This window comes from Scyliorhinus torazame, chromosome 19 (genome assembly GCF_047496885.1).
Source record: "Scyliorhinus torazame isolate Kashiwa2021f chromosome 19, sScyTor2.1, whole genome shotgun sequence".
Taxonomy (NCBI): domain Eukaryota; kingdom Metazoa; phylum Chordata; class Chondrichthyes; order Carcharhiniformes; family Scyliorhinidae; genus Scyliorhinus; species Scyliorhinus torazame.
The window spans coordinates 20504213-20524826 of NC_092725.1; the positions used below are offsets into that span (position 1 = coordinate 20504213).

The window sequence follows — 20614 nt, forward strand, 5'->3', positions numbered from 1 at the left end:
CCCCGCTCTCTCTCCATAGCCCTGTATCAATCCCCAAACTAATTTCACTGTCCCACTCTCTGCCCATAGCCCTGTATCAATCCCAAACTAATCCCACTGCTCCACTCTCTGCCCATAGCCCTGTATCAATCCCCAAACTAATCCCACTGCCCCGCTCTCTCTCCCCATAGCCCTGTATCAATCCCCAAACTAATCCCACTGCCCCACACTCTCCCCATAGCCCTGTATCAATCCCAAACTAATCCCACTGCCCCACTCTCTCCCCATAGACCTGTATCAAACTCCAAACTAATCCCACTGCCCCACACTCTCCCCATAGCCCTGTATCAATCCCAAACTAATCCCACTGCCCCGCTCTCTCCCCATAGCCCTGTATCAATCCCAAACTAATCCCACTGTCCCGTTCTCTCCCCATAGCCCTGTATCAATCCCAAACTAATCCCACTGCCCCGCTCTCTCCCCATAGCCCTGTATCAACCCCAAACTAATCCCACTGTCCCGTTCTCTCCCCATAGCCCTGTATCAATCCCAAACTAATCCCACTGCCCCACTCTCTCCCCATAGCCCTGTATCAATCCCCAAACTAATCCCACTGCCCCACACTCTCCCCATAGCCCTGTATCAATCCCAAAGCCCCGCTCTCTCCCCATAGCCCTGTATCAATCCCCAAACTAATCCCACTGCCCCGCTCTCTCTCCATAGACCTGTATCAAACTCCAAACTAATCCCACTGCCCCACACTCTCCCCATAGCCCTGTATCAATCCCAAACTAATCCCACTGCCCCACTCTCCCCATAGCCCTGTATCGATCCCAAAGCCCCGCTCTCTCCCCATAGCCCTGTATCAATCCCCAAACTAATCCCACTGCCCCGCTCTCTCTCTCCATAGACCTGTATCAAACTCCAAACTAATCCCACTGCCCCACACTCTCCCCATAGCCCTGTATCAATCCCAAACTAATCCCACTGCCCCACTCTCTCCCCATAGCCCTGTATCAATCCCAAACTAATCCCACTGCCCCGCTCTCTCCCCATAGCCCTGTATCAATCCCCAAACTAATCCCACTGCCCCGCTCTCTCCCCATAGCCCTGTATCAATCCCCAAACTAATCCCACTGCCCCGCTCTCTCCCCATAGCCCTGTATCAATCCCCAAACTAATCCCACTGCCCCGCTCTCTCCCCATAGCCCTGTATCAGTAGACCCCTTGTTAGTATGCCAATTTGCAAGAAGGGGTTTTGGGTGGTGTTGTCGGTGATGGGTTTGATCGGGGGTTTGCCGCGAGCCACTGTGGACAAGCGGTGCCGGTCCTGACCTCCGCTGATCCCTGTTCCCTTCTCTCCATCTTTCCCCCCTCCCCTGCAGGACTGCTACACCCCCTTTGTGAACGGGAGTTTCTTTGAGCACGTGGGGCAGCCCTACTGCGAGATCCACTACCACAAGAACCAGGGCTCGCTGTGCTCCGGGTGTGAGAAACCCATCACCGGTCGCTGTATCACCGCCATGGGCAGCAAGTTCCACCCCAAGCACTTTGTCTGCGCCTTCTGCCTCAAGCAGCTCAACAAGGGCACCTTCAAGGAGCAGAACGAAAAGCCGTACTGTCACGCGTGCTTCGCCAAGCTCTTCGGCTAGCCGTCCGGGAGGCCCAGAACCTCCCCCGCGGGAGGCCCCGGCCAGAGGCCTCCGAGGACGGGTGTGCGGGCGTAGAGAACGGGTCAATGTCTGCCACGGGGCTCAGCCCAACACCGAATCCCTCGGCCTAATCCCAGATCTCCTGTGATAAACATTCTCCCCCCCCCCCCCCGGTCGACGCTCCCCCGGGGTGCCCAACAATCCCCGGATACCCCCATCGTTGCCCAATCGCCGCCTCATCTGTAACCTGTGCTCAATCCTGATGTACCCAGAATGCAATTTTTATATCGAAACGCTATAACAGTATAATAATCACAGCCTGGTAAAACCTCTGTACTATGTTCGGTTTTATCTTATATCGCTCGTGCAAATCACCAATTACCTCTTCAAATAAACTATGCAATTATTCTTCATCAAAGTTTATTTATTGTCATTATTTCGAAAGAGCTTTGACCAGTCACTGAGAGGCCTGGGACACTAGGCCCGAGATGCCACCGCACGGCCTGAGGTGGCAGGCCCAGGATGTTCATGGCAAAACCTGTGGTGGTAGGCCCGAGATGTCACTGAGGCCCGATATGGGCGGTAGGCCCAGTCTCTCTCTCTCTGCCTGCAGCTGAGATTATTGAATTGATGGGTTGACATGATTGTGTTCACTCCCCCGAAGCTCACACCACCTGGAGAGGGTCCTTGTCCACGGCGGACACCAGCACAGTGACCTGGCTCTGCAAATGCTGGGTCAGGACGTCTCGCAGCTCAGTCAGGAACCCCCGCTCGGTGTTGCTGTGCTCGCAGAGGACGACGCTGGTTCCCGCGGCGACGGCATCCAAAACCTCATGGTGCGACATTTCGCCTGGGAAGATTCAAACTCGGAGTTAGCCGGAGGGTGGGACGTACCCGAGGGGGGAGGGAGATGGATCATTGTTAACCGGGAGGGTGAAACACAGATGCACTCCGCATCTCGTGCGCCGGCTAAGTCAACACAACCTCGTACCCGACGCTCGCGGAATCTTGGCCTCTGCTGCTTACCAGTGAGGAAGACGTCGGCCTCGACTCCTCGAAGAATACTCGCTCCCGAACCAGCGCACAGGGCAACCGAGGCCACTGGCGAGTCTGCAATAAGATAACACGTTGACAATACAATATAGCCCAGCCTGTAATCTCCCAGTCCTGTTCTTTAATTGCCCTATCCCATCACAATCCCTTCATCAATGACCTCCCTTCCATCACAATGGGGATGTTTGCGGATGACCACACAATGCTCAGCACCATTCGCGACTCCTCAGGTAATGATGCCGTTCATGTCCAAACGCAGTTCGATGGTGCAAGATGTCTCCATGTTTGTTGCAATGGCTCCTGCCTCGGAACACAGGTTGGGGGCCTGGTGGACGGTTTTGGTAGGTCACCAGGTCAGTTGGGGTGGGAAGTGGCAAGTTACATTCGCGCCACACAAGTGCCCGGCAATGACCATCTCCTACAAGAGAGGATCGAACCACTGCCCCTTATTCAATGGCATTACCATCGCTGAATCGCCCACAAGCAACATCCTGGGGGTGACCACTGATCAGAAACTGAACCCAGCCATATAAACACTGTGGGTCCCAGAGCAGGTCCGAGGCTGGGAATCCTGTGGAGAATAACTCACCTCCTGACCCCCCCCCCCCACAAAGCCTGTCCACCATCTACAAGGGCACAAGTCAGGAGTGCGATGGGACCCTCACCACTTGCCTGGATGAGTGCGGCTCCCAACAACACTCGAGAAGCTCAACACCATCCAGGACAAAGCAGCTCCCGCTCGATCGCCACGCAAACCCCCACCTTCCACACCAGCTCCCTCCCCCACCGACGCACAGCGGCAGCCGTGTGTACCGTCTACAAGATGCACAGCAGCCGCTCGCCGAGGCTCCTTCGACAGCACCTTCCAAACCCGCCACCTCTACCACCCAGAAGGACAAGGGGCGGCGGAGGCCCGGGAACACTCACCGCCTGCAAGCTCCCCCCCCTCCGAGCCCCCCACACACACCATCCTGACTGGAAAATATCTCGGCCGTTCCTTCACTGTCGCTGGGTGAGAATCCCGGAACTCACTTCCTAACAGCACAGTGGGTGTACCTACACCACACGGGGCTGCAGCGGCTCAAGATGGCGGCTCACCCGCCAGCATCGAGGGGCAGTTAGGGATGGGGAATAAATACTGGGCCCGGCCAGAGATGCCCACATCCCACGAAGGGACAGAAAGAAAACTTACCCAGGGTCTTCCGGGTCCCCAGTGCCAGGCGCACATGCGCCAACTTCAGGTGGTCTTTGACACGCTCGATGAGCGTTGCCACGGAAACTTTCTCCCGGAGGATGCACAGTCGGCCCATTCCTGTATGCGGGATCGGAGGCTGCCAGGGTGAAAAGTCAAATGGTCAAGGTGGAAACAGTTAGTAGAACAAAGAACAAAGAAAAGTACAGCACAGGAACAGGCCCTTCGACCCTCCAAGCCCGTGCCGACCATACTGCCCGACTAAACTACAATCTTCTACACTTCCTGGGTCCGTATCCCTCTATTCCCATCCTATTCATGTATTTGTCAAGATGCCCCTTAAATGTCCCTATCGTCCCTGCTTCCACCACCTCCTCCGGCAGCGAGTTCCAGGCACCCACTACCCTCTGTGTAAAAAAAACTTGCCTCGTACATCTACTCTAAACCTTGCCCCCTCACCTTAAACCTATGCCCCCTAGTAATTGACCCCTCTACCCTGGGGAAAAGCCTCTGACTATCCACTCTGTCTATGCCCCTCATAAATTTTGTAGACCTCTATCAGGTCTCCCCTCAACCTCCGTCGTTCCAGTGAGAACAAACCGAGTTTATTCAACCGCTCCTCATAGCTAATGCCCTCCATACCAGGCAACATCCTGGTAAATCTCTTCTGCACCCTCTCTAAAGCCTCCACATCCTTCTGGTAGTGTGGCGACCAGAATTGAACACTATACTCCAAGTGTGGCCTAACTAAGGTTCTGTTCAGCTGCAGCATGATTTGCCAATTCTTCTACTCAATGCCCCGGCCAATGAAGGCAAGCATGCCGTATGCCTGCTTGACTACCTTCTCCACCTGTGTTGCCCCTTTCAATGACCTGTGGACCTGTACACCTAGATCTCTCCGACTTTCAATACTCTTGAGGGTTCTACCATTCACTGTATATTCCCTACCTGCATTAGCCCTTCCAAAATGCATTGCCTCGTACAGACCGAGCAGGGACGGGGCGGTGTGGGGGGAGGGGCTGTGGGGGGGGGGGGGGGGACGCCGGGTGTCGCCAGGCCCATACTCCCATCGCCCTCATTCTCAGAAAGCCCTGCCGAATTCTCTGTGACCCCTTCCTGCTTACCTTCTGGAGCTCGACAATCTCCGGGCCTGCGCGCAGATCGTTGACCGCACTGACCAGCCTCACGGCTTCGGCCAGGGCTTTCCGGGGGCAGGTGAGGGACAGGCGGGAGCCCGAGCTGTGGAAACAGAAGGGAAACAGGGGGGGGTGAGAGATCCCGAGTAGCGCCCCCACAACTCCAACCCAATATTTCCAACTGAGCCGGGTCGGGGCTCCGGTCAGGCTTCATTCCGGCCTAGGGCTGGCTAATCTCACGGCCCTCGCACTCCACACCCACACGTTCAGGTGGAGGTGACGGCCGGGAATGCTCCAGACCGGTCTCAGATTGTGCAGCAGCAACTCCGATTTCGGCTCAAGACCGGATTGTGCAGGGGCTGCGCCGCCTCACACAGAGGGATAGCCAATGTCTGCTCACACTGTCTGAGGCAAGTGGCCAGAGACTGAGCATTCAGCTGGAGGGGGCACAGCGAACGCGAGGTGGAGGGGGGGGGGGGGGGGGCGCACACAAAGGGGAGGGGTGCCAGAGGGGGATGGGGGAGAGCGGAGGAAGAGGGAGGGTGGGAGAGAGGGGAGACGGAGCGGGGTGGGGGAACGGGAGAGGGCGCGCCCGAGGTGGAGGGGGGGAAGAGGGGGAGAGTGAGGGTGTTTGGGGGGGGGGGGGTGATGGAAACATGAACAACATTTTATCATCAGTCCATCAGCAGTCTCTCCCGCCGATTCGAGCTGAGACGGGCTGATACCTGAGAGGCTGCTCAGTGACTCTGACCCCCTGCAGAGACTCCAGCTCAGTGAGCAAGGACACGTCAAATCCCTCCGGCAAAGTGACCTCCAGACGATGTGATCCCGGAGACGGGAAGGCGTCACCCACTGATATCGTCAGGGGAACAGTGGAGCAGTCACCTGACAGAGAGAGAGACAGAGAGAGTGTTCAGGACAGAGTAGAGGGAGCTTTACTCTGTATCTAACCCCGTGCTGTACCTGTCCTGGGAGTGTTTGATGGGGACAGTGTAGAGGGAGCTTTACTCTGTATCTAACCCGTGCTGTACCTGTCCTGGGAGTGTTTGATGGGGACAGTGTAGAGGGAGCTTTACTCTGTATCTAACCCCGTGCTGTACCTGTCCTGGGAGTGTTTGATTGGGACAGTGCAGAGGGAGCTTTACTCTGTACCTAACCCCGTGCTGTACCTGTCCTGGGAGTGTTTGATGGGGACAGTGTAGAGGGAGCTTTACTCTGTATCTAACCCCGTGCTGTACCTGTTCTGGGAGTGTTTGATGGACACAGTGTAGAGGGAGCTTTACTCTGTATCTAACCCCGTGCTGTACCTGTCCTGGGAGTGTTTGATGGGGACAGTGTAGAGGGAGCTTTACTCTGTATCTAACCCCGTGCTGTACCTGTCCTGGGAGTGTTTGATGGGGACAGTGTCGAGGGAGCTTTACTCTGTATCCAACACCGTGCTGTACCAGTACTGGGAGTGTTTGATGGGGGACAGTGTAGACGGAGATTTACTCTGTATCTAACCCCGTGCTGTACCTGTCCTGGGAGTGTTGATGGGGGCAGTGTAGAGGGAGCTTTACTCTGTATCTAACCCTGTGCTGTACCAGTCCTGGGAGTGTTTGATGGGGACAGTGTCGAGGGAGCTTTACTCTGTATCCAACACCGTGCTGTACCAGTACTGGGAGTGTTTGATGGGGGACAGTGTAGACGGAGATTTACTCTGTATCTAACCCCGTGCTGTACCTGTCCTGGGAGTGTTGATGGGGGCAGTGTAGAGGGAGCTTTACTCTGTATCTAACCCTGTGCTGTACCAGTCCTGGGAGTGTTTGATGGGGGCAGTGTAGAGGGAGCTTTACTCTGTATCTTACCCCGTGCTGTACCTGTCCTGGGAGTGTTTGATGGGGACAGTGTAGAGGGAGTTTTACTCTGTATCTAACCCCGTGCTGTACCTGTCCTGGGAGTGTTTGATGGGGACAGTGTAGAGGGAGCTTTACTCTGTATCTAACCCCTTGCTGTACCTGTCCTGGGAGTGTTTGATGGGGACAGTGTCGAGGGAGCTTTACTCTGTATCCAACACCGTGCTGTACCAGTACTGGGAGTGTTTGATGGGGACAGTGTAGACGGAGATTTACTCTGTATCTAACCCCGTGCTGTACCTGTCCTGGGAGTGTTGATGGGGGCAGTGTAGAGGGAGCTTTACTCTGTATCTAACCCCATGCTGTACCTGTCCTGGGAGTATTTGATGGGGACAGTGTAGAGGGAGCTTTACTCTGTATCTAACCCCGTGCTGTACCTGTCCTGGGAGTGTTGATGGGGACAGTGTAGAGGGAGCTTTACTCTGTATCTAACCCCATGCTGTACCTGTCCGGGAGTGTTTGATGGGGACAGTGTAGAGGGAGCTTTACTCTGTATTTAACCCCGTGCTGTACCTATCCTGGGAGTGTTTGATGGAGACAGTGTAGAGGGAGCTTTACTCTGTATCTAACCCCGTGCTGTACCTGTCCTGGGAGTGTTTGATGGGGACAGTGTCGAGGGAGCTTAACTCTGTATCTAACCCCGTGCTGTACCTGTCCTGGGAGTGTTTGATGGGGACAGTGTAGGGGGAGCTTTACTCTGTATCTAACCCCGTGCTTTACCTGTCCTGGGAGTGTTTGATGGGGACAGTGTAGAGAGAGCTTTACTCTGTATCTAACCCCGCGCTGTATCAGTCCTGGGAGTGTTGGATGGGACAGGGTCTACTCACCGAGTCCTTTGGCCAGCCAATCGTTGACTCCATGTGGTGATGCATCAAAGGCTGTGTGGGGCGAGTAAATGGCCACTCGGTTCTCCAGCGCGCGCACCACCAGCCGCTCCTTCCAGGTCGCCATGGTGACCCTGGTGACGGGGCGGAAGAGCGGGGGATGGTAGGACAGGATGAGCTGGGCTTGGACTCTCAGAGCTTCCTCCATCACATCCTCGGTCAGGTCATTGGTGAGCAGGAGGGTCCGTACCTGGTGAGGGGGGCTGGGCTCGACCAGGAGGCCCACATTATCCCAGCTCTCAGCCAACGCAAGCGGGGCCAGGCGCCCCAGCACCGACACGACCTCGGCCAGCTCCATGTGGTGTCGCAGAGTCAGGGGTCGCGAGCGCGACAGCAAGGCTTGGCCGAGGAGACACACCCTCTGGGACAGGAGCATACAAAATGTCCGAAACGGTTAGAGACCTGGAACAGAGAGTGAGAGGTGAACAGTCACAGTACGAGGTGGCTAATCCAACATGGTGGCATCGAACAACACACCTACCTCGCGACCTCTGCCTCCATCAAAACTTACAACCAAATTTCCTCCTCCCTCTACCCTCCCTGCTCCCGTAACCGCCTCCAATCCCGACAACCCTGCCCATCTCTGTAACCTCCTCCAGCCCCTACAACCCTCCCCATCTCTAACTTCCTCCAGCCCCGACAACCCTCCGTATCTCTGTAACTACCTCCAGCCCCTACAACCCTCCCCATCTCTGTAAATTCCTCCAGCCCCTACAACCCTCCCTATCTCTGTAACCGCCTTCAGCCCCTAACATCTCCCCAGCTCTGTAACCTCCTCCAGCCCCTACAACCCTCCCCATCTCTGTAACCGCCTTCAGCCCCGACAACCCTCCCTATCTCTGTAACCTCCTCCAGCCCCGACAACCCTCCCTATCTCTGTAACTACTTCCAGCCCCTACAACCCTCCCCATCTCTGTAACTACCTCCAGCCCCTACAACCCTCCCTATCTCTGTAACCTCCTCCAGCCCCTACAACCCTCCCTCTCCCTGTAACTTCCTCCAGCCCCTACAACCTCGCTATCTCTGTAACCTCCTCCAGCCCCTACAACCCTCTCTATCTCTGTAACTTCCTCCAGCCCCTACAACCCTCCCTATCTCTGTAACCTCCTCCAGCCCCTACAACCCTCTCTATCCCTGTAACTTCCTCCAGCCCCGACAACCCTCCCTATCCCTGTAACCTCCTCCAGCCCCTAAAATCTACCCAGCTCTGTAACCTCCTCTAGCCCCTACAACCCACCCAATCTCTGTAACTTCCTCCAGTCCCTACAACCCTCCATCACTGTAATCTGCTCCAGCCCCTACAACCCTCCCTATCACTGTAATCTCCTCCAGCCCCTACAACCCTCACTATCCCTGTAACCTCCTCCAGCCCCTACAACCCTCCCTATCTCTGTAACCTCCTCCATCCCCTACAACCCTCACTATCCCTGTAACCTCCTCCAGCCCCTACAACCCTCCCTATCTCTGTAACCTCCTCCACCCCCTACAACCCTCCCTATCTCTGTAACCTCCTCCAGCCCCTACAACCCTCCCTATCTCTGTAACCTCCTCCAGCCCTCCAACCCTCCCTATCTCTATAACCTCCTCCAGCCCCTACAACCCTCCCTATCTCTGTAACCTCCTCCAGCCCCTACACCCCTTCCTATCTCTGTAACCTCCTCCAGCGCCTACAACCCTCCCCATCTCTGTAAACTCCTCCAGCCCCTACAACCCTCCCGATCTCTGTAACCTCCTCCAGCCCCTACAACCCTCCCTATCTCTGTAACCTCCTCCAGCCCCTACAACCCTCCCTATCTCTGTAACCTCCTCCAGCCCTTACAACCCTCCCTATCTCTGTAACCTCCTCCAGCCCCTACAACCCTCCCTATCTCTGTAACCTCCTCCAGCCCCTACAACCCTCCCTATCTCTGTAACCTCCTCCAACCCCGACAACCCTCCCTGACTCTGTAACCTCCTCCAGCCCCTACAACCCTCCCTATCTCTGTAACCTCCTCCAGTACCTACAACCCTCCCTATCTCTGTAACCTCCTCCAGACCCTGCAACCTTCCCTATCTCTGTAACCTCCTCCAGCCCCGACAACCCTCCCTATCTCTGTAACGTCCTCCAGACCCTACAACCCTCCCTGACTCTGTAACCTCCTCCAGCCCCGACAACCCTCCCTATCTCTGTAACGTCCTCCAGACCCTGCAACCCTCCCTATCTCTGTAACCTCCTCCAGCCCCGACAACCCTCCCTATCTCTGTAACGTCCTCCAGACCCTGCAACCCTCCCTATCTCTGTAACCTCCTCCAGTCCGTACAACCCTCCCTATCTCTGTAACCTCCTCCAGCCCCTACAACCCTCCCTATCTCTGTAACCTCCTCCAGCCCCGACAACCCTCCCTATCTCTCTAACCTCCTCCAGTCCCTACAACCCTCCCCATCTCTGTAACCTCCTCCAGCCCCTACAACCCTCCCTATCTCTGTAACCTCCTCCAGTCCCTACAACCCTCCCTATCTCTGTAACCTCCTCCAGTCCCTACATCCCTCCCTATCTCTGTAACCTCCTCCAGCCCCTACAACCCTCCCTATCTCTGTAACCTCCTCCAGCCCCTACAACCCTCCCTATCTCTGTAACTTCCTCCAGCCCCTACAACCCTCCCTATCCCTGTAACCTCCTCCAGTCCCTACAACCCTCCCTATCTCTGTAACCTCCTCCAGCCCCTACAACCCTCCCTATCGCTGTAACCTCCTCCAGCCCCGACAACCCTCCCTATCTCTGTAACCTCCTCCAGCCCCTACAACCCTCCCTATCTCTGTAACCTCCTCCAGCCCCTACAACCCTCCCTATCTCTGTAACCTCCTCCAGCCCCTACAACCCTCCCTATCTCTGTAACCTCCTCCAGTCCCTACAACCCTCCCTATCTCTGTAACCTCCTCCAGTCCCTACATCCCTCCCTATCTCTGTAACCTCCTCCAGCCCCTACAACCCTCCCTATCTCTGTAACCTCCTCCAGCCCCTACAACCCTCCCTATCTCTGTAACTTCCTCCAGCCCCTACAACCCTCCCTATCTCTGTAACCTCCTCCAGCCCCTACAACCCTCCCTATCTCTGTAACCTCCTCCAGCCCCTACAACCCTCCCTATCTCTGTAGCCTCCTCCAGCCCCTACAACCCTCCCTATCTCTGTAACCTCCTCCAGCCCCTACAACCCTCCCTATCTCTGTAACCTCCTCCAGCCCCTACAACCCTCCCTATCTCTGGTTATGTTGCAAACAGCACATCTGACACAGGAAACTGTTGTCCATTTGATTTGGACAGAAAGTTAAAAATAAAACACCTGAAAGAGCTCAAACTGAAAAATAAATGATCTGTAAACGTGTTTGTGGGTCTAGGCTCTGTTGCAGAGACCACTTCCGGGTTCAGCGAACGTCCGGAATCCCCACTTCCGGGTTGGCCACTTCCGGGTCTGCGCAGTAAATCCCACCCCTACGGTGCCCGCACCGGCCGCATTTTGAGAAAGGCGTTTCCGTCCAGACCACTTAAAGGGGCCGCCCCCCCTCATCTGGGACTTGAGAAAATCAAACTGGGGGGAGGGGGCAGTTTGGAAACTACCTGGTTCCTGAGGCTATTAGAGAATTTAAATGAGGCATAGAGTCAGTGATAGAGGAGAGTGTACATGGGGGGTGTGGGGGGGAGTGAATGGGGGGTAGAGTCAGTGATAGGGGAGAGTGTACATGGGGAATGTGGGAGGGGAGTGAATGGGGGGTAGAGTCAGTGATAGGGGAGAGTGTACATGGGGGTGTGGGGGGGGAGTGAATGGGGGGTAGAGTCAGTGATAGGGGAGAGTGTACATGGGGAATGTGGGAGGGGAGTGAATGGGGGGTAGAGTCAGTGATAGGGGAGAGTGTGTGGTGTTGGGTGTTCTAACACACAGAAGAGCCAACACAGTTGCATATGGTACAACACTTGTTTATTTAAACTTGCTATTTACAACTTGGTCTTTGCACTCTGCACGTGGGGGGCTCCCTGCTTGTGGTGTTTCAACAGCTCTTTCATGCTTCCTTCTCCCCAGACCTACTGACCTCCAGGTGTCGTGCTCGTGCTTTTTATGTGGTTGGTGTTCTTGTCTGTGATTGGTTGTGGTGTTGTGTACTCTGATTTGCCTGTTAGTGTGTCCATCATGATGTGTGTGTTTGAATATCATGACAGAGTGTACATGGGGGTGTGGGGGGGGAGTGAATGGGGGGTAGAGTCAGTGATAGGGGAGAGTGCACATGGGGGTGTGGGAGGGGAGTGAATGGGGGGTAGAGTCAGTGATAGGGGAGAGTGTACATGGGGGGGTGTGGGGGGAGTGAATGGGGGGTAGAGTCAGTGATAGGGGAGAGTGTACATGGGGGTGTGGGGGGGGAGTGAATGGGGGGTAGAGTCAGTGATAGGGGAGAGTGTACATGGGGGTGTGGGAGGGGAGTGAATGGGGGGTAGAGTCAGTGATAGAGGAGAGTGTACATGGGGGTGTGGGGGGGGGAGTGAATGGGGGGTAGAGTCAGTGATGGGGGAGAGTGTACATGGGGGTGTGGGAGGGGAGTGAATGGGGGGTAGAGTCAGTGATAGGGGAGAGTGTACATGGGGGTGTGGGGGGGGAGTGAATGGGGGGTTGAGTCAGTGATGGGGGAGAGTGTACATGGGGGTGTGGGAGGGGAGTGAATGGGGGGTAGAGTCAGTGATGGGGGAGAGTGTACATGGGGGTGTGGGAGGAGAGTGAATGGGGGGTAGAGTCAGTGATAGGGGAGAGTGCACATGGGGGTGTGGGGGGGGGAGTGAATGGGGGGGTAGAGTCGGTGATAGGGGAGAGTGTACATGGGGGTGTGGGGGGGGAGTGAATGGGGGGTAGAGTCAGTGATAGGGGAGAGTGTACATGGGGGTGTGGGAGGGGAGTGAATGGGGGGTAGAGTCAGTGATAGAGGAGAGTGTACATGGGGGTGTGGGGGGGGGAGTGAATGGGGGGTAGAGTCAGTGATGGGGGAGAGTGTACATGGGGGTGTGGGAGGGGAGTGAATGGGGGGTAGAGTCAGTGATAGGGGAGAGTGTACATGGGGGTGTGGGAGGGGAGTGAATGGGGGTAGAGTCAGTGATAGGGGAGAGTGTCAATGGGGAATGTGGGAGGGGAGTGAATGGGGGGTAGAGTCAGTGATAGGGGAGAGTGTACATGGGGGTGTGGAAGGGGAGTGAATGGGGGGTAGAGTCAGTGATAGGGGAGAGTGTACATGGGGGTGTGGGAGGGGAGTGAATGGGGGGTAGAGGCAGTGATAGGGGAGAGTGTACATGGGGGTGTGGGAGGGGAGTGAATGGGGGGTAGAGTCAGTGATAGGGGAGAGTGTACATGAGGGTGTGGGAGGGGAGTGAATGGGGGGTAGAGTCAGTGATAGGGGAGAGTGTACATGGGGGTGTGGGGGGGTAGTGAATGGGGGTAGAGTCAGTGATAGGGGAGAGTGTGGATGGGGGTGTGGGAGGGGAGTGAATGGGGAGTAGAGTCAGTGATAGGGGAGAGTGTACATGGGGGTGTGGGAGGGAAGTGAATGGGGGTAGAGTCAGTGATAGGGGAGAGTGTACATGGGGGTGTGGGGGGAGTGAATGGGCGGTAGAGTCAGTGATAGGGGAGAGTGTACATGGGGGTGTGGGGGGGAGTGAATGGGGGGGAGTGAATGGGGGGTAGAGTCAGTGATAGGGGAGAGTGTACATGGGGGTGTGGGGGGGGAGTGAATGGGGGGGTCGAGTCAGTGATAGGGGAGAGTGTACATGGGGGTGTGGGAGGGGAGTGAATGGGGGGGTAGAGTCAGTGATAGGGGAGAGTGTACATGGGGGTGTGGGGGGGGAGTGAATGGGGGGGAGTGAATGGGGGGGAGTGAATGGGGGGGTAGAGTCAGTGATACGGGAGAGTGTACATGGGGGTGTGGGAGGGGAGTGAATGGGGGGTAGAGTCAGTGATAGGGGAGAGTGTACATGGGGGTGTGGGAGGGGAGTGAATGGGGGGTAGAGGCAGTGATAGGGGAGAGTGTACATGGGGGTGTGGGGGGAGTGAATGGGCGGTAGAGTCAGTGATAGGGGAGAGTGTACATGGGGGTGTGGGAGGGGAGTGAATGGGGAGTAGAGTTAGTGATAGGGGAGAGTGTACATGGGGGTGTGGGGGGTGTGAATGGGCGGTAGAGTCAGTGATAGGGGAGAGTGTACATGGGGTTGTGGGAGGGGAGTGAATGGGGGGGTAGAGTCAGTGATAGGGGAGGGTGTACATGGGGGTGTGGGAAGGGAGTGAATGGGGGGGGTAGAGTCAGTGATAGGGGAGGGTGTACATGGGGGTGTGGGAGGGGAGTGAATGGGTGGGTAGAGTCAGTGATAGGGGAGAGTGTACATGGGGGTGTGGGAGGGGAGTGAATGGGGGGTAGAGTCAGTGATAGGGGAGAGTGTACATGGTGTGGGAGGGGAGTGAATGGGGGGTAGAGTCAGTGATAGGGGAGAGTGCACATGGGGGTGTGGGGGGGAGTGAATGGGAGGTAGAGTCAGTGATAGGGGAGAGTGTACATGGGGATGTGGGAGGGGAGTGAATGGGGGGGGTAGAGTCAGTGATAGGGGAGAGTGTACATGGGGGTGTGGGAGGGGAGTGAATGGGGGGTAGAGTCAGTGATACGGGAGAGTGTACATGGGGGTGTGGGGGGGGAGTGAATGGGGGTAGAGTCAGTGATAGGGGAGAGTGTACATGGGGGTGTGGGGGGGGAGTGAATGGGGGTAGAGTCAGTGATCGGGGAGAGTGTACATGGGGGTGTGGGAGGGGAGTGAATGCGGGGTAGAGTCATTGATAGTGGAGAGTGTACATGGGGGTGTGTGGGGGGGAGTGAATGGTGGATAGTCAGTGATAGGGGAGAGTGTACATGGGGTGTGGGGGGGGGGAGTGAATGGGGGTAGAGTCAGTGATAGGGGAGAGTGTACATGGGGGTGTGGGGGGGGGAGTGAATGGGGATGGAGTGAATGGGGGGGTAGAGTCAGTGATGCGGAGAGTGTACATGGGGGTGTGGGAGGGGAGTGAATGGGGGGTAGAGTCAGTGATAGGGGAGAGTGTACATGGGGGTGTGGGAGGGGAGTGAATGGGGGGTAGAGTCAGTGATAGGGGAGAGTGTACATGCAGGTGTGGGGGGGGAGTGAATGGGGGGTAGAGTCAGTGATAGGGAAGAGTGTACACGGGGGTGTGGGAGGGGAGTGAATGGGGGGTAGAGTCAGTGATAGGGGAGAGTGTACATGGGGGTGTGGGGGGGGGAGTGAATGGGGGGGTAGAGTCAGTGATAGGGGAGAGTGTACATGGGGGTGTGGGGCGGAGTGAATGGGGGGTAGAGTCAGTGATAGGGGAGAGTGTACATGGGGGTGTGGGAGGGGAGTGAATGGGGGGTAGAGTCAGTGATAGGGGAGAGTGTACATGGGGGTGTGGGGGGGTAGTGAATGGGGGGTAGAGTCAGTGATAGGGGAGAGTGTGGATGGGGGTGTGGGAGGGGAGTGAATGGGTGGGTAGAGTCAGTGATAGGGGAGAGGGTACATGGGTGTGTGGGAGGGGAGTGAATGGGGGGTAGAGTCAGTGATAGGGGAGTGTGTACATGGGGGTGTGGGAGGGGAGTGAATGGGGGGTAGTGTCAGTGATAGGGGAGAGTGTAGATGGGGGTGTGGGGGGGGAGTGAATGGTGGGTAGAGTCAGTGATAGGGGAGAGTGTACATGGGGGTGTGGGAGGGGAGTGAATGGGGGGTAGAGTCAGTGATAGCGTAGGGTGTACATGAGGGTGTGGGAGGGGAGTGAATGGGGGGTAGAGTCAGTGATAGGGGAGAGTGTACATGGGGGTGTGGGGGGGAATGAATGGGGGGTAGAGACAGTGATAGGGGAGAGTGTAGATGGGGGTGTGGGGGGGAATGAATGGGGGGTAGAGTCAGTGATAGGGGAGAGTGTGGTTGGGGGTGTGGGGGGGAGTGAATGGTGGGTAGAGTCAGTGATAGGGGAGAGTGTACATGGGGGTGTGGGAGGGGAGTGAATGGGGGTAGAGTCAGTGATAGGGGAGAGTGTACATGGGGGTGTGGGGGGGGGAGTGAATGGGGGTAGAGTCAGTGATAGGGGAGAGTGTACATGGGGGTGTGGGGGGGGGAGTGAATGGGGGTAGAGTCAGTGATCGGGGAGAGTGTACATGGGGGTGTGGGAGGGGAGTGAATGCGGGGTAGAGTCATTGATAGTGGAGAGTGTACATGGGGGTGTGTGGGGGGGAGTGAATGGTGGATAGTCAGTGATAGGGGAGAGTGTACATGGGGTGTGGGGGGGGGGAGTGAATGGGGGTAGAGTCAGTGATAGGGGAGAGTGTACATGGGGGTGTGGGGGGGGGGGAGTGAATGGGGATGGTGTGAATGGGGGGGTAGAGTCAGTGATGTGGAGAGTGTACATGGGGGTGTGGGAGGGGAGTGAATGGGGGGTAGAGTCAGTGATAGGGGAGAGTGTACATGGGGGTGTGGGAGGGGAGTGAATGGGGGGTAGAGTCAGTGATAGGGGAGAGTGTACATTGGGGTGTGGGGGGGGGAGTGAATGGGGGTAGAGTCAGTGATAGGGGAGAGTGTACATGGAGGTGTGGGAAGGGAGTGAATGGGGGGTAGAGTCAGTGACAGGGGAGAGTGTACATGGGGGTGTGGGTGGGGAGTGAATGGTGGGTAGAGTCAGTGATAGGGGAGAGTGTACATGCAGGTGTGGGGGGGGAGTGAATGGGGGGTAGAGTCAGTGATAGGGAAGAGTGTACACGGGGGTGTGGGAGGGGAGTGAATGGGGGGTAGAGTCAGTGATAGGGGAGAGTGTACATGGGGGTGTGGGGGGGGGAGTGAATGGGGGGGTAGAGTCAGTGATAGGGGAGAGTGTACATGGGGGTGTGGGGCGGAGTGAATGGGGGGTAGAGTCAGTGATAGGGGAGAGTGTACATGGGGGTGTGGGAGGGGAGTGAATGGGGGTAGAGTCAGTGATAGGGGAGAGTGTACATGGGGGTGTGGGGGGGTAGTGAATGGGGGGTAGAGTCAGTGATAGGGGAGAGTGTGGATGGGGGTGTGGGAGGGGAGTGAATGGGTGGGTAGAGTCAGTGATAGGGGAGAGGGTACATGGGGGTGTGGGAGGGGAGTGAATGGGGGGTAGAGTCAGTGATAGGGGAGTGTGTACATGGGGGTGTGGGAGGGGAGTGAATGGGGGGTAGAGTCAGTGATAGGGGAGAGTGTAGATGGGGGTGTGGGGGGGAGTGAATGGTGGGTAGAGTCAGTGATAGGGGAGAGTGTACATGGGGGTGTGGGAGGGGAGTGAATGGGGGGTAGAGTCAGTGATAGGGTAGGGTGTACATGAGGGTGTGGGAGGGGAGTGAATGGGGGGTAGAGTCAGTGATAGGGGAGAGTGTACATGGGGGTGTGGGGGGGAATGAATGGGGGGTAGAGACAGTGATAGGGGAGAGTGTAGATGGGGGTGTGGGGGGGAATGAATGGGGGGTAGAGTCAGTGATAGGGGAGAGTGTGGTTGGGGGTGTGGGGGGGAGTGAATGGTGGGTAGAGTCAGTGATAGGGGAGAGTGTACATGGGGGTGTGGGAGGGGAGTGAATGGGGGTAGAGTCAGTGATAGGGGAGAGTGCACATGGGGGCGTGGGGGGGGGGAGTGAATGGGGGGTAGAGTCAGTGATAGGGGAGAGTGCACACTGGGGTCTGGGAGGGGAGTGAATGGGGGGTAGAGTCAGTGATAGGGGAGAGTGTACATGGGGGAAGTGAATGGGGGGTAGAGTCAGTGATAGGGGAGAGTGTACATGGGGGTGTGTGAGAGGAGTGAATGGTGTGTAGAGTCTGTGATAGGGGAGAGTGTACATGGGGGTGTGGGAGGGGAGTGAATGGTGGGTAGAGTCTGTGATAGGGGAGAGTGTACATGGGGGGGGGCATTAAATGGGTGGGTAGAGTCGGTGATAGGGGAGAGTGTACATGGGGGTGTGGGAGGGGAGTGAATGGGGGGGTAGAGTCAGTGATAGGGGAGAGTGTTCATGGGGTTGTGGGGGGGGAGTGAATGGGGGGTAGAGTCAGTGATAGGGGAGAGTGTACATGGGGGTGTGGGAGGGGAGTGAATGGGGGGTAGAGTCAGTGATAGGGGAGAGTGTACATGGAGGTGTGGGGGGGGGGGGTGATTAAATGGGTGGGTAGAGTCGGTGATACATGAAAAGAAAAGGAAATAAAAGAAAATACATAGTAGGGCAACACAACATATACAATGTAACTTGCTGACATGGACATTGGATGAAGCATACAGGGTGTAGTGTTAATGAGGTCAGTTCAATAGAGGGTCATTTAGGAGTCTGGTGACTGGGGAAGAAGCTGTTTTTGAGTCTGTTCGTGCGTGTTTCTCAGACTTCTGTATCTCCTGCCCGATGGAAGAAGTTGGAAGAGTGAGTAAGCCGGGTGGGAGAATCTTTGATTATGCTGCCCGCTTTCCCCAGGCAGCGGGAGGTGGAGATGGAGTCAATGGATGGGAGGCAGGTTTGTGTGATGGACTGGGCGGGGTTCACGACTCTCTGAAGTTTCTTGCGGTCCTGGGCCGAGCAGTTGCCATACCAGGCTGTGATGCAGCCCGATAGGATGCTTTCTATGGTGCATCTGTAAAAGTTGGTAAGGGTTAATGTGGACATGCTGAATTTCCTTAGTTTCCTGAGGAAGTATAGGCGCTGTTGTGCTTTCTTGGTGGTAGCGTCGACGTGGGTGGACCAGGACCGATTTTTGGAGATGTGCACTCCTAGGAATTTGAAACTGCTAACCATCTCCACCTCGGCCCCATTGATGCTGACAGGGGTGTGTACAGTACTTTGCTTCCTGAAGTCAATGACCAGCTCTTTAGTTTTGCTGGCATTGAGGGATAGATTTTTGTCGCTACACCACTCCACTAGGTTCTCTATCTCCCTCCTGTATTCAGACTGGTCGTTATTCGAGATCCGGCCCACTATGGTCGTATCGTCAGCAAACTTGTTGATGGAGTTGGAACCAAATTTTGCCACGCAGTCGTCTGTGTACAGGGAGTACAGTAGGGGGCTAAGTACGCAGCCTTGTGGGGCCCAGGTATTGAGGACTAATGTGGAGGAGATGTTATTGTTTATTCTTACTGATTGTGGTCTGTGGGTCAGAAAGTCGAGGATCCAGTTGCAGAGTGAGGAGCCAAGTCCTAGGTTTAGGAGCTTTGATATGAGCTTGGCTGGGATTATGGTGTTGAAGGCGGAGCTGTAGTTAATAAATAGGAGTCTGATGTAGGAGTCCTTCTTGTCGAGATGCTCTAGGGATGAGTGTAGGGCCAGGGAAATGGTATCTGCTGTGGACCGGTTGCAGCGGTCTGCGAATTGGATCAAGGCATTCTGGGAGTATGGAGGTGATTGCGATTTATGACCAACCTCTCGAAGCACTTCATTACGACTGAAGTCAGGGCCACCGGACGGTAGTCATTGAGGCACATTGCCTGGTTCTTCTTTGGTACCGGTATGACGGTGGTTTTCTTGAAGCAGGTGTAATGATATGTATATTGACTGCGATGTGGAGTTAACAAGTTAATGATAATGCTTCTTACCACTAGAGGGAACCACAGATCAGTCACATTAATATGATGTGACTAGGGGATTCTGCGATTAGAAGAGGATTAGATGATTAGGAGTTAAGCGTTAGGAGAGAGCTGGAAGAGTGTTAGGCACAGAGAGCAGTTGTATACTTGAGAGTTCTTTAAATTAGAGATAGAATTGTTTTATACAATAACCTGCTACTTTAGGAATGTGAACGAATCTTGATTAGTAGTGTAATAAATTTATTGTTTGTTGTTATATTCCTTGTATTGTTCTCCAAGATAGCCAAAGTTGTACACAGAACATAAAGCTATATGTTTAAACCAAAGCTAGTTTATTTTACATTACTTGAAATGGTTCGCACACTCTACTGAGTAACAGCTAACAAAATAATAGTATTGAATCTATGTTACATTAATTAATTATCTCTCACTCATACAACCTACACTCTAACTCAACCTCACACTATCCTTCTTCATCAACGTCTCCAACAGCTTCTCCCAGAATGCTTAGAGACACAGCTTTTTATAAGACTACTCAGCGATGCCATCTAGTGTTGATATACATGAACATCATCTTGTTAACCCTTTACTCTCCTTAGATTATATATATCATTACATCCCCCTTTTTTTTTTAGACATTTGTACAGCACATACAGGAAAATAGAAGTAACGATATTACATGATACATTGATATGTATGCCAAAAGTTAACAAATGAGTCAAAATTAGTTAAACAGTTCATTTGTTTTTCTTTACAAATTCAGTCTGTCGTGTTTTTTTCTAATTCTGGATGATCTCCTCAATCCAGTGAATTGAGTAGTAGATGTGTCCAACGGTTTCTGGAAGTTATCTTGTTGCTTATCAGATACTGTAGTAGTATGTGTAATAAATTACCATCAAACTGAAGACTTGGGAATATGGTACGAGAAGATTTGACTTTCAGAGGAGCACGTCGGATTCATCTAAGAACAGGACCATCAGTCGCTTTAACAATGTACTGTTAAGTAATGGGTTAAGAGTTAAGTAATGCATTAAGAGACATTGCAATTAGTTGCCTCATTTATGTTAAGTATCCAATGATTGACACTGATATGTAAAGGGGCTTCAGGTGGCCTCTGTCAGGTGGTGCGTTGTTCGAGTTTTGTGCAGTAGCTGTGGAAGTGAAATAAATGGTGTTTGGTGAAAAGGAACAGGACTATTGACTCTTCATACAACGGTA

General features: G+C 54.8%; 2 protein-coding genes across 3 annotated transcripts in view; one reads left to right on the top strand and one right to left on the bottom strand.

The window, feature by feature from the left end:
* LOC140396040 (paxillin-like) overlaps nt 1–2049 on the top strand; it is a 56940-nt gene extending 54891 nt beyond the window's left edge. Inside the window, exon 5 of the mRNA XM_072484109.1 lies at nt 1365–2049. Coding sequence (XP_072340210.1) covers nt 1365–1631 — 267 coding nt within the window. The 3' untranslated portion in view covers nt 1632–2049. The remainder of the gene's footprint in view (nt 1–1364) is intronic.
* nif3l1 (NIF3 NGG1 interacting factor 3-like 1 (S. cerevisiae)) lies at nt 2035–11232 on the bottom strand. Of its 2 annotated transcripts, none has more exons than XM_072484107.1 (7): nt 11111–11232; nt 7735–8193; nt 5738–5897; nt 5001–5115; nt 3877–4015; nt 2658–2741; nt 2035–2481 (listed from the first exon to the last, which is right to left on the bottom strand). In XM_072484107.1, the coding sequence occupies exons 2-7, from the start codon at nt 8165–8167 to the stop codon at nt 2297–2299; spliced, it is 1116 nt and encodes a 371-aa protein (XP_072340208.1). In that variant the 5' UTR covers nt 8168–8193; nt 11111–11232; the 3' UTR covers nt 2035–2296. The 2 variants fall into 2 exon arrangements, with proteins under 2 accessions (XP_072340208.1, XP_072340209.1); XM_072484108.1 differs by having other exon boundaries at nt 7735–8152; nt 11111–11202.
* Nucleotides 11233–20614: the final 9382 nt, after the last annotated feature.

Bases quoted from the DNA above. Each gene is read 5' to 3' on its own strand.
- nif3l1 (XM_072484107.1), bottom strand. From the start codon at position 8,167: ATGCTCCTGTCCCAGAGGGTGTGTCTCCTCGGCCAAGCCTTGCTGTCG. The intron at 5,898-7,734 runs GTGAGTAGACCC...TCTCTCTGTCAG, and splicing joins TTGGCTGGCCAAAGGACTCG to GTGACTGCTCCACTGTTCCC. The intron at 4,016-5,000 runs GTAAGCAGGAAG...TCACCCTGGCAG, and splicing joins AGATTGTCGAGCTCCAGAAG to CCTCCGATCCCGCATACAGG.